The 13,600-nt window shown below is 41.9% G+C and overlaps 1 protein-coding gene across 8 annotated transcripts in view; it reads left to right on the top strand.

Annotated features, from left to right (window-relative positions):
* PRDM2 (PR/SET domain 2) overlaps positions 1-13,600 on the top strand; it is a 348,925-nt gene that overhangs the window by 166,847 nt on the left and 168,478 nt on the right. For all 8 annotated transcript variants that reach the window (XM_085608682.1, XM_085608684.1, XM_085608678.1 and 5 more), the window contains one exon: positions 4,728-4,880. In XM_085608682.1, the coding sequence (XP_085464808.1) occupies positions 4,728-4,880 (153 nt within the window). The remainder of the gene's footprint in view (positions 1-4,727; positions 4,881-13,600) is intronic.

Below are 13,600 nucleotides of genomic sequence, written 5' to 3'. Positions count from 1 at the left end.
TATGCAAGACTTGACAGTTAAGGGCAGATGGACTTGGAGAGAAGCTCAATTCCACATCCAGTGACCTTGAATTGGAAATGGTAGCTGTGACGCTTCAGAAAATTCCTATCACAAAGTGGTGCTGATTTGCACAAGAAACCAATGCACTACTTGTAGTCACTGGGAGTCGCACATACCCCCTCGTTTGTCAACGTTAGCATAGTAAATCTGGAATTGAGCAGAGAACAGGCACACAGACTCCTGTCAAAGCAAATGCCAAGGGTATTTAAAACTTTACAGATCTGTTAAGCAGGAATAACCAAGAAATGCACAAGTGGTAAATTAATCCTGCAGTTCTACATTAATAGTTTAACAAATCGGATTCTTTAAACATCAACACGTTTGCATCAAAACATGCAAAATATGAACACCTTGCCTCCAGGTGCAAACACTCAGACTCAGGAGATCTTATGTCAGTGACTTTTGGAGGTGCTTGCCTTCTTGTGCCTCTACTTCTGAAAGTAGTTAGGAAAATGGGCCAAGCAATAATGACCATCGTTTTAATAGCCCTGACACTCCTCATTAATTATGGTCATGCCTTAAGATTGAGACAACTCTAGATGGCAGGAGTCTGGCACAGCACGTAAGGATGGAACCATATAACGGTTTTGGAGTGAATATTGGGAAGGTTCCGAAGCACTGAGAGCAGTCGTGCTGACTCTCCAGGATCTATTGAATGCTCACAGGTGGCTAATTCATCTGTAATTTGATTGTCAGATCTGGGACCTCGAGTGGCTACAGTCTTGCTTCCTATTTGAATAGCATTTATTTTTCTATTCGAAGATGCTGGTAGTCTGAGTTCTACCTGCTCAGCAGTACAGAGTGTGCCCCATTAAGTACCATTAGAGGTGGGACAGTTAAACAAGCACAGAATTTGTCTTCCATTCACACATGAAATGTACACAATTTCTTGAAACTCTTCTAGCAGCCGCAGCATTTTCTTGCATCTGTATTGTTTTTCTTTAAAAAAATTCTAGTTTACTTGAATTGCTGTCTCAACCCAATCAGTATTTGAGTGTATTCATTCTTTTAAAAAAAAAATATTATATGAGTTGATATGACAATCATTCGATTTTTGGGGGGTTTTTATTTTTTTATTTTTTGTATAAATATATTGAAATCCACTAGTGATTTATAAGAATAACAGGGTGTCAGTTAGCCTTTACTACTGAAATACAACAACAAAGACCTGGTAACAAAAAGGCACTACTTTAAACAATATAATTACATGGGATTCCTAGTAGGGTAATTTATAAATCTATTACTCCTACATTAGTAGTTCTTATCATGAACTATCATTAAGTCCCCAGTGCCATGCAACTTAATATTTATTAATTCCCAAAAAGTGAAAAACAAACAGCCATGTATTAAAGTCACTCCACCAGCATCTATAGGTGACTATAGTGCAATAATTATAAAGAAAAAGTGAGGAAAAAATGAGAAAGTATCTCACATGTGCAACACCAGAGAAGCTGCTGGCAGGTACTCACCAGTTTGCTCACGATTTTATCATCATCGATATCATTCTCATGAAAAAAACTGTGTATCCCATTCAAAAAAGTGTGAAAAATATAAAAATGGAAAAAGCAAACCCCAAAACCAAAAAGAGAGACCAGTAAAGTCTTAAATAAAATTAGGTCTGACTCACGTATATAGTTCCAACTTCTTTATTTCATTATGTGAGTCATCCCAAGGTTAAAAACAGTCAGGTCATCTAACCACATTCAGGAATGGCAACATGTTTTATTGCCTTTTCAAAATGGCGGCAAATTCATCAGGGCATCAAGGGTCTGCGTTCACTTTCCCTGGACTTTTTCTATTTGAAGAAAGAGTGACTGCAAATACGCAAACAGAATAAAAAGAAGAAACACGGCTGGTAAATTCATGAGACAACACCCAACTCCTACTTCAAAATTCAAAGACAGGTAGTCTGAATTAAAAACACAAAACAACGACCCTCTGACTTCAGGCCATCGATGTCAATTACCTAATGAGAGCCACGGGCCCGCATACCAGCTCTCAATTAGTTAAGGGAGTCTGTGCTTGTTGCACCTTTCTTCCCTATTGTAAGCATGTCCGTTACTCACACCTTTAACTGAGGAGACAAATACACCAGATCAGTACATTCATATAATGTGCCAAAATCATCTACTTGCATCCGTCCTAACCCAGGTGGACTACACAGTACTGATTCTCACGAGCAGCACCTAACAAAATCCACTTACACAGTACTGATTCTCACGAGCAGCACCTAACAAAATGTTAGCGTCATTCGATGTTTTGCCTTTACCTTTGCAATAAATAACCCTTCACCATCTTGTTATCTAGAGCTATATCCAAGTTTGAATTCCATTCAGCGTTTCATTTTAAGAAGGTAATTAAAAATTAGGCCGCCATTACCTTAATACCAGCTCATTCATATTAGTCTAATCTCACCGTAAGGGTTCTTAGTCAACACTGTCACTCATTCCGCGATCAAAGCGTGATGGTACGAGGCTGCAATTTAAACTGGCAGCGCGTACCTCGCTCTTCCTAGAATCGATTGAAAACTAGGCTGTGTACCCGGAACATCAGAAAACTGTTCTACAACGGGCAAATGCAGCGGCCATCTTAGGCTAGCATAACTTGTATCCCTTTTTAATGGTGAGACTGGTAAGAGTGCTGAATGTAGAAGCACTCATAGCACCACACGCAAAGTATTCATAAAGGACAGCCCATATTAAAAAATTTCACCACTCATTTCAAACACGACTATCCAATTTAGAAGTCACAGTTTATATACAATTTAGAAGGGTTATTCTATACATATTCATAATCAACAGGGACTGGGGAAATACATTATTTGAGTGCTGAGGCCACCAGGAGATGTAAATAGTTCCTCCAAAGTCATTAAGAAAACATAAATAATGCATGAAAAATGCATGAAAAGAAAAACGCAGACAGTCTTGATCAACTAAACTATCTTAACGTATATGCAGAGATCAATGCATATTCAGAAAGGCATTATATCAACTGTCATTCTTTATCTGGAGATCTTTTTCAATTCAATTTGGTCATTCAGACCAAATTGATCCACCTTTTCTGAATAAATCCAGCGTGCCTCTTTCATTGCAAGTGTTGTCTCAATCTGATTCATGTCACCCATCACTTTTTCCAAAACCACCCATTTCACTGCCTTATAATTGTGTTGCCTGTCTTTGTAGTGTTGGACCAACCTAGTGGTTAGTTTCCCATTCTTAATGGTGCTAAGATGCTCTTGTATGTTCACTTTAATTTTTCTTGTTGTGAGGCCGATGTAGTGAAGCCCACACGGACAGGTTAATCTGTAAATTATATTGGTTGAGTTACAATTGCTGAACTTATTCAGATACCACGTTTGCCCATTTTGCAACTGAACACTCGTTGTCTTTTCAGTAAGTTCCCACACTGAGCAACCACCACATGGGTAATGCCCAGATGGAATAGATGTGTTCATTACTTGTAATGAGGGCCTCGTATGGACAAGCCTGTCCTTGAGATTCTGTGCCCTTTTAAACGCAAATCTGGGTGCGGTCATTTGATACTCATTAGTAGAAAGCAAAGACCAATGTTTCCAAAAGCCTGACAGATTTTAGTCGCCAGAGGGTCAAAAGTCAACTATGGGTAGGCACTCATTTTCATCTTTTGTATTCCTTTCCAGTAAGGCCTCCCGAGGGGTATTATGTGCTCTCTTACGAGCTCTGTTGACAATTCTTCTCGGATATGCACGCTGTACTAGTCTCTCAGTAAGGCTCTCAGACTGTTGCAAAAAATAAGCAGTGGAAGAGCAGTTCCTACGGTAACGCAGAAACTGCCCTACGGGGAGATTATCCCTCAATGCTCTGGGATGAAAAGATTGATAGTGCAATAGTGAATTTTTATTTGTAGGTTTCTTATGAACACTAGAACTTAATTTGTTATCAGTTACCCTGATGTCCAAATCCAAATAGGTCACCTTTTCAGTACTTATACTCCACGTGAATCTTAAACATTCATCACAATCATTTAACCATTCAAAGAATTCACAAAGATGACTACGAGTTCCTGTCCATATACACAAGATGTCATCAATATACCGCTTCCAGAGACTAATATGCCTCTGGAAGGGATTTGATGGATGGTATAGGTGATGCTCTCCAAACTGGCCTACATAAATGCAGGCCAGACTCGGTGCAAAAGTAGCACCCATTGAAGTACCGGATACTTGCAAAAAAAGTTATTCTTGTAAGAAAAATAGTTGTGAGTTAATGCAATCTCTCCAACAACATGACATGACTTGGTGATAATTTGCGATGTTGGGCATTGTGCCTTTAAACTGAAAATGTAACTTTTGTTTTCACGCATTAGCTGTCCTTCTACCTAAAACACAAAAGCAGATGTCTTAAACCTACTGCCTTTGATGGCATCACCAAAGAAAGATAGGCTGCAATAATGTTTTCCTTGTGCTCATCAGAGACAAGCAACCAATGAAAACAAATCCACTGATAAAATCACTTTGACATGTATGTAAATTGTCGGATAGTGTTCCTTTGGTCCTGCTTATAATCTTAAAATATTTTGATGTGTGGTAAAACTGTGCATTAATGTTAAATGTAAATTTTGTTCCTGGAAAACCAATGTTAATTGTATGCATTCGTTTATTGAAAGTAAATTCCATTTTCTTCTATCAGGTATATTACCCAAACCTGGGGTGGATGTGCATTGATGCTACTGATCCAAAGAAAGGGAGCTGGTTGCGGTATGTGAACTGGGCTCGGTCAGCAAAGGAACAAAATCTATGTCCTCTGGAAATCAAGAGAGCCATTTACTACAAAACGTTAAAGGTAGCAACCTCTTTAAATAACAATTATGCATGAGCCTCACATCCGTTTTTTTCATGGCTCCATTTTGACTTGATTTCAAGTAGTTCACTTTTGGAGATGTACTTTTTCTACTGTTGATAGATACATCTGCTTTCAGTGATTTGAAAATTGTTAGCACGTGATCTACACACTGATTTTTAGAACTCTGTATAACTTTATCTTTCATTTAATGTGTCCAGATCTTGGTATCGCATCACCTTTTCTGTTAGATTTGATTAATTTCTTATTGACCTTTAACTAAAGATCATCTGTTATTAGGTCAAGTGTGATTGCTGCACGAACATGGTACCTGTAGGGACCTCTTCAATACTGATATTAATGTAGGTGTATCTGCAGAGCATGAATGGGTTTATTGCCTACAAGAGCACAGGTTAGGGTGTTGAAACCTAACGGTGCAACAGGTAATGTGTATGCTCAGAGTTTGGTGTGAGCAACAGCACTTGTTGGTACTTGATTGGGTGAGCATCTTCAATGTGTGGCTTGTGTGATGGAAATCTTAATTGTCAAGGAGCTTCTGACAGTGTTAGGAATGGGCTCTCTGGGATCAGAGTGGAAGTGCTGAGATTTGGTTCTGCTACACCTCAAGGAAGAGTAGCAAAGTGATTCGCCTGGCAAGAACTGCTTGAATGTAATGCATTTTTTAAATTATTTTTTTTACAGCGTTTTATATTGAGCGAACTTGACCCGAATCGGGTATCAGAGCGCTTTACATAGCTCCAGTTGCATTACATAAGGACACATTCATTTTTGTTAGGCACGGGGAGATTTGCCCAGAATCACAGGATGTTCAGCGTCATTGCCGAAACTCTAACCCAGTTCCCCAGATTTAAGGACAACCGCCCTAGCCGTTAGACCAACTCCTCTCCCCAATGCTTTCTGGAATACGTAAGTGCTAATCCATTCATTATGTGAATCCTGTGTCACAATCTGCAGATTCCAAGGCTGCCTTTTTATAGCAGCATGAGCTCAAGATGAGCAGGAGCCGCATGTAACCCAGGCAGCAAGTGAGCACCACAGGTCAGGCGACCACTTGGGGCAACCAAGCCTATAAGTGAGAAATGATCAGATGGGATCTGCCTTCCTGTCCATGTATGGCCTTTGCCTTGATCCCTGCTCACAGCATGTTAGTCTCTTATTCTGGGAATTTACACTTACCTGCTTGTTTAATGTGCAGTGGCAGATCATAGGAGGTTTAGCCTTATACACCATCATGTGATCCTGAGCTTTACATCACTGATTATTATTCATATTCCTGCGGTGAAGTGATGGGTAAACACTCTGAGTATTTGTGCAGAGTGATTTAGGGCCATTACAACTAGATGTACCTGGGACAAACCTAATCTCCTATTGGAGCATTGACCAATCGATGTGACTCTGATATCTGTGCTGTCAGTCCGTTAAACCTAATTATGGTGAGTATCTCGCTAGCGAATAAACTAGTATTATGAGCTATCTATTTGTCAAGGAGCTCCTTTAGCTGATAAAGAACCAAGTATAGCACTCAGTCTGACGTGTGTGTCTTTATTTACCAATATGTTAGTGTTCCTGGGACAGGTAACCAAAGGTGGGAGCACTTGTGTACAGCAACATAATGTTTTTTTTGTTTTTAACTGTTCCTAAACAACATGTTTACATACATATAACCAACATGCTCTACAAATGTAGGCGCAAAGTGTCTGCTTCTGTGCACTTTGACCCATTTCTGCCTCACCGTTATACATCACACAGTGGGTGGGTGTTGGGTATGTATTAACAAGGGACTGAGGTATGCTTTGGAACTAAACACTTATTTAAACAAAGTTAAAATGATTACTATTATGGCAAAAAAGACATAGTGACATTGTTATGCATCTTAACAGATCACTGTGATCAACATGATACAACATCTGGTTTAAAGAGCATTTGATTCAAGGCCATATACCATCCAGTGTGCATGCTAGAACAACACCGTAGTATAGACTGTATTACAAGAGGAAAATGTGTGCTGGGTGATGAAGGTAAACCAAAGTGCACATTTGTACAACAAAACATGTGACATGCGCATAGACTTTTGAAAATGAGTGGCTGACCACTATGTCAAAGTGTAAGTGGGAGTAATGGGGCAGAGAGAACACTTGGGTACACGTTTAACCACTGGAGAATGCAAGATTGTCCATTGTTGGCCAGCAATAATTAATTGATGGAAAGATTTGTTAGAATTGCCAAGGAAGTCAGAGTTGAAGACAAAAAGCACAGAAATGTAGTAAAGAAAAGTTAGCTAACTGTGACAATGATTGTCGAGGGAAGGCTTTCTCTCTAAATTTGTAAGTTTAGAATTATTCACAGGCAGTTTGTGTTTTGTTATTTCTTTCTTTTTTTTTAAAAAAACAAATGTTATACTTTCATTTTTTATTTAAGAAAATATATATAGACTAGAAATCATAGCAGTACAACAACCCACCAAAAGGTTGGCAATTGAAAGTTGTACCTAAAAAAAGATAAGGAAGGAATGCATAAATCACCGGAGATTCACATGCAAAATTCAAATTGAAGTCTCATTGGCTAGCAAAACGTGAAACCTCCAAAACAAGCCACCAGAGTTCTAATGAAGACATGTTGTATAGCAGTTCTGCTGCAACAGGTTCTCTGTTGAATGAGCCTCTGATATCTTGAAAGACTTGTCTCATTACGATCTGGTTTTATACCCGACAATCCTGCCTTGAAGCATACGACAAAATCATTGCTATTTATTCTTTGACTAGCAAAAGGGGTCTGATGACATTTATTATCAGGACCCGAAATAAACTGGGTTACTCAGGAAACCTATATTGCAATTATACATCATCTAAGAGGGAGAGAAAAAAATAAAAGTTCATAATCTTAGATAACACTGATGCAACATTGCGAACATTTACATGCCGGACATTTTTTAATTCTCTTTAATATTCTAGGTGTGCTACGTGGAGAAGATAATTTCCATGTTGAGCAATGGTGCTCACATATTTTAAATGGTTAGAAAAGAGGTCCCATTAAAGTAGAACCAACCACTATCTGTTAGCAAGAGTGTGCTGACATTGATTCGCTGGGAACTTGAACAGTGATTCCAGACTTGAAGGGTTCGGTAACAGGGCTAGAGCTGTAATAAAGAATAGTCTTTGACATAAGTGTAAAAAACTGAATCCCATAAGAACTACAACCACTGAATTAATGACAGCACCTGGATTTAGCATGGTGTCATCAGAAGATGGCATCCTTTGTCCCCTTGCAAAGTTGGTTATTGTGAATCGGAGAAAAAGAAAATAAGAAGCTGTTTGTCAGTCTCTGTCCATTCCTGAAACATTGGCTTGAATGTGCAGAGCATCATATTGCTTCTGTTCAGAACAGTAATGTGATAGACTTCAGCAGAGGGAAAAAACTTGTATGGTAAAGTCTTCAAATTAGCTCAATTTCCTCCAGGGGAGGTGTCTGTACTTATAATCTCTTTTGGTGGAAGTGGAGGACATAGATTCGGTCTGCTTTATTGTTCTGCACATACTGCCTATGGATTTATCCCTCTGTCATTCGACACACAGGGTCTACCTTTATTTGTTATCATTTAGTTTGAGTGGACCAAGCCACTAGGCAGAGAACCACTTTAACAGACAACATAGTGGCCTCTGACTGTTTCAATAAACAGGTCAAAACATATTTTCCTCTAAGGTTCAACTGCCCCAGACAAGACAGTAATAGATGGCAGTCAGATTAACTGGGTAGCTACCACCTTTAAATATCTTTATACTTGAACATCGACATGCTTCAGTGGCAATGTATTGAGAGCAATATCCTCACTTGGAGCACATATTCATTCGGGAATACCCTACCATTGGCATTCCCTGGACGAGTGATCCTCAAAAGAAATGATAATGCTACCAAGGCTGCTATGTTATTTCATGAATCCACCTCCAAGGCTACCTAAGCGTCTTTCATACACTAAAAGGGTTGATGGGTGATTTTAATTTGGAGCAGCGACCTCTACAGAGTACCATTGTTTAGACTGCAGCACATTTGCCGTGGCCTTCCAGATGGTTTGCAGGTCAACTCCTACAAGTGGTGGGACATTTACACATGCAGGGAACCTTAGATTTAATCGGTGAGGCTTTCCTGCCTAATGCCACCCTTCCTAGGAATTTTAATAACCTCTTTTGTGTAGCACACACTGTTACAGCAGAGCTTTGACCATCTAACCAGAAACAATAGGTTATTCTCCTGAGCTCCTTCTCCGCTGCCTCAGAAAGAGCTTTATTTCCCCCATGGTCAAGGCTTGGATGACTCTGGCATGGATGACTTTTCTAAAATGGTAATCTTATTACTTTTGACTTACTGTTTGCGCAGTATGGAATCCCTGCAGGGCAATTTCTGCCATATAAGACGCCTTCTGGTAGATTTGAGATATTTGTGACATAATGCAAACAGAACCTTCAACCCACTTTCTCATCCACACGATATTCACAGAAGCAACTGTTGGAAAACTGGTTTCATGGCTTGTCGCTCCCTCCCTCTAAGGGCCAGATGTACGACCTTTCTGTTTAGAGAGTCGCAAATTGCGCAGAATTGCGACTCACAATTTGCGACTCGCTAAACTGAATGTACAACTGTGTCTCAGACACTGTTTGGGATTCCAAATGGTGTCGCAAATTGCATGCCTCATCAATATTCATGAGGCAAGCGCAATTTGCGACCCCATTGGGAATGGCTAGCACTGTCCGGGATGGTGGCCTGCTGGTGTCAGCAGAACACCTTATCTGTGACTGCTTTTTCAATAAAGCAGTTTTTTTTTGTAATGCAGCTCTTTTTCCTTAAAGTAAAACGGGATGCATTTAAAAAAGAAAAATGAAACTTTTCAGTTTTATTTTTTAAGGGCAGGCAGTTGTCCCTGGAACCACTGCCTGCTCTTAAAAAACTATTTGTGCACCCATTCACAAAGGGGAAGGGGCCCCTGGGAACCCCTTTCCGTTTGTGAATGGTTTACCACCTACTTGAAGTAGGTGGTAAACTGCAAGCGTTTTGCGACCGCAAATGCAAATAGTGCATTGCAGTCTGATTCGCTATTAGGAAGGGACGCCCTTGGCACGCTCCTTCCTAATAGCGAGTCACAAAACATATTTTGTGAGTCGCTAATCGGTTAGCGAGTCGCAAAATTTGGTTTGGACATAGGGCTGACCAGTTTTGCGGTCGCAAAAGGGCTGAATTCCCGTTTGCGACCGCAAAAACGGTTGTTTATCTGCCCCCAACATGGCATCTTTTTTTTTTTTTTTTTTTGTTTAAAGGAGGTGTTCTTGAGATTCGTAGCATCATCAAACAACAAGAACATTTGTGGCATTATATACTGTGCAGTTATCATAGCCCATCCGCTTGTTCTCTGATTATCCTAGTCTGAGTACCCAAATCTCAAACCCCCCCCCCCCCCTTGGGTTCTACCCAAAGGAAATCCATATAGTTTAGTCTCAACAATAAGCATCACATAGTGATATACAAATAACAGTTAGAATCTAGAGTGCACAGCCAGTAGTTGAGTCATTGGGGTGCATGCTGCAAGGAATATGTTCGTGCTTACATCCAGCAGTCCTTGGGAGAGGCCCTAGGGATGTCATCTTCGATGGGGTATCTGGATCCCTTACGCAATCCACTACCGTCTCCCAGGCCCTGGCTGTGTCCAGTGAGCCTCATCCTCATCTGGCTTCTCTCAACAGCACATCGCTCTCATATCCCGCCCATCTCTCAAGTTGCCAAGTGGCAACACTGAGACCCCTAATGGCCTTCCAATGTCTGGTGATTTCCCTCTTTGCTAAAATAAAGGGCAATTCCTGAAATCTACTTGTGACCTTGGTCTTGGCGGTGTGTGGAAACCAGCTCAACAAGCAATGCCCTGGGCAGCAGGGAACCTCTCTTGGTGACGTCAGCTACCGCTGTCATTATCTCTTGCCAATAAGCAGTCGGGAGTTCCGCACCCCACCACCCTGCATCTGGGACATGCCACACCAACCATGTTGAAATATGTATTTATTCTCACTGGGGTTAAGTACGCCCTGTGTAGTATATAGAAGTTGATTAATTTGAATTGGGCATTCCTGGGTATCCTCTCCAGTAGGATCGCCCAGTCACCCTCTGCTATGGGAACCCCCAGGTCATCCTCCCATCATGTCCGCAGGGTTTCCAGGGGCTGTAGCATGTCTTCCCACATTGGATGGTGCCTGACCATCTTAAGCAGTGCACTGACTTCTGGAGTGTCTTCCAGAAGTCAGTGCTGGTTTCAAATACCTTAAGGGCCATCCCTACGTTCCTGTCCTGGAGGTCAGCCTGGTCGTGAAATATTTTGACAACCAGATTGAGGGTATTGGGGCTCTCACTGTATCACCTCTAGCCCCTCAAGGGGGGAGAGTTGCGATTCTCAATAGTCCGGAGCAGCCTTGACTTTTGCTAATTGACCCTCAGTCCAGATAACAATCCGAACTGCTCTAGCAGGGCCCTAGCACCCTCTAGGTCTGTCATCGTATTCCAAAGGAAGATTAATAGATCACTGTATACAAGGCAACGCGGCGATCCTATCCCCATATACCGGTACCCTGTTCTCACATAGCTGGCCAGAGGTTCACTGTCCAATGCAAAAGGTAAGGGTTACAAGGGGCACCCCTGTCTGGTCTTGCGACCCCCTCTATAACTCTCAGATATGACTTGGCCCGTGCACACTCTGGCTGTGGGTTCTCTGTATAGCAACCTGATCCAGGCCAAGAATCCGCACCCTAACTGTAAGCGCTCCATCACGCCATACAGAAAGTCCCATTCCAAACTGTCAAAGGCTATTACTATATCAACAGCAAGCACCACCGCCTCCCCACGGTTATATGAATTAGCCTTCAGTAAAGTCAAGAGGCTCTGGATATTAAGCGCTGTATTGTGGCCGGGACTAAACCCTGCTTGATCTGGGGCAAGCTTGGTCATCAGTGGAAGGAGTCTGGTAGCTAAAACCCAGCTGAGGATCTTGTACGTAATATTGAGCATCGACAATGGTGGATAGGCTTTGCAGCTGAAGCCCAGGAGACCTGTTCACAACAGTATGTGCGCCCACACCATATATGCTCTATAATTGAAATATTTGAGCTTCTCGACCTGTCCCGCAAAGCGCTCCTTGGTGTCCAACAAAACTTGTAAGTCTGGGTGACTTGGCCTGCGCATCTCTATTTTCCTCAGTTCCTGCTCTGTGGGCATGATTTACTGTAACAAAGTACTTCTGACCTCTACCAATTTGGTTATACACTGCTCCTAAGCCCCATCTTAAAGGCATCCCACTCTGTCTGGGGTGGATGATGTCATGCCACTGTTGTCCTCAAAGTATTGCCTTCTACATCCCCCAATCACTACCTGATATACCGGCTCTTCTAATGATTCAGGTTTAAGCCTCCACGTAGGAATGCACAGCCTAGGACTCTCCCACTGCAAGTGGAAGTGGATCAGGTTGTGGTCCGATATTGTTCTAGCCAAGTATTCTACGTCATGTACTAAGCTGTGAACATCAGGGGTGCAGAGGAGCATGTCTAGGCGCACATGTAATTTGTGAAGACTCGAGGAAAAAAAGAATAGACCCTTGTAAGTGGGTGTGTCTGGCGCCAGTTGTCTATAAGCCCTCACTTGGTCTGCCAGTCTACAAAGAGACTGGCTGTCTTGGTCATTGGTGAGTCCTTCAGTGGAGTGTGAGAGCCGTCAACAACAGCGTCCTCTACGCAGTTAAAGCCCCCCGACCCCTATGATGATCGTTTGTACCAGATAGGGGGCCAGTGGCCTTAATAGACCCACCAGGAGTATCCCCTGATCTGTGTTTGGGGCATACATGTGTATAATCACTTTGTCGTGGCCCTCTAACCTACCCGCTGGGTCGAATAGGGCTCCAGTGTGTTGGAAAGGGACTCCCGCGTGCATCGAAATTAGTGCTCCCCCGCTGTGGGATTCATCTTTACACAATAGAAATGGGACTCAATAATCTCTCATCCCCACTAGGTATCATATCAGATTTCAATGTATTCAGTTCAACATTCTAGATAGAGCTTACCTGCCCCGGCATGTCTAGGAAAAATCTATGATACCATGAATACTACATGCCCTTGTTGCTAAACTGAGTATGCAGACATTAAACCCATGTTTTGGAACTACCAAATCGATACCACCTTCTGGCTTGAAATAGCTAATACGCTTACACTTGTCAGAGGCCACTTCGACTTTCAGAGCTCAGAAAGTTGTATCCGGAGCCACTAGAAGTGCCCCAAAGTGTGGACATTTAACAGCTGGTTCTTGGACTTTGCCTTTCTCCTCACATGACCTATTCTCACCATGGAATGGAAGGCCAGCTCTCTGCCAGGTATTACCAATTGGCATGACGCAGTAACATGGTGGGCTGAAATGGAATCTGTCTCCCTGCTTAAAGAGGAGGCTGGGGGACTCTGGAATCAGCCCATAGCATCGGAATGGGACAAGATATTATCCACATTTAAGAACCAACAAAACAAATCACATAATGCCACCATGAGGGGTATCTCATATTGTCAAACCTCAGTCAGTACCATGCTTTAAACTGTGAACATTGCGTAGCCCAACCATGCCACTCCGTCAGTGCAATGATAGCCATGAGAGCAAGGAGGGCCACCTACACTATTTCCCTAGAACGGGTCCTA

Source organism: Triturus cristatus, chromosome 1_2 (assembly GCF_964204655.1).
Source record: "Triturus cristatus chromosome 1_2, aTriCri1.1, whole genome shotgun sequence".
Classification (NCBI taxonomy): domain Eukaryota; kingdom Metazoa; phylum Chordata; class Amphibia; order Caudata; family Salamandridae; genus Triturus; species Triturus cristatus.
This window is presented reverse-complemented; position numbering and strand designations above follow the sequence as displayed.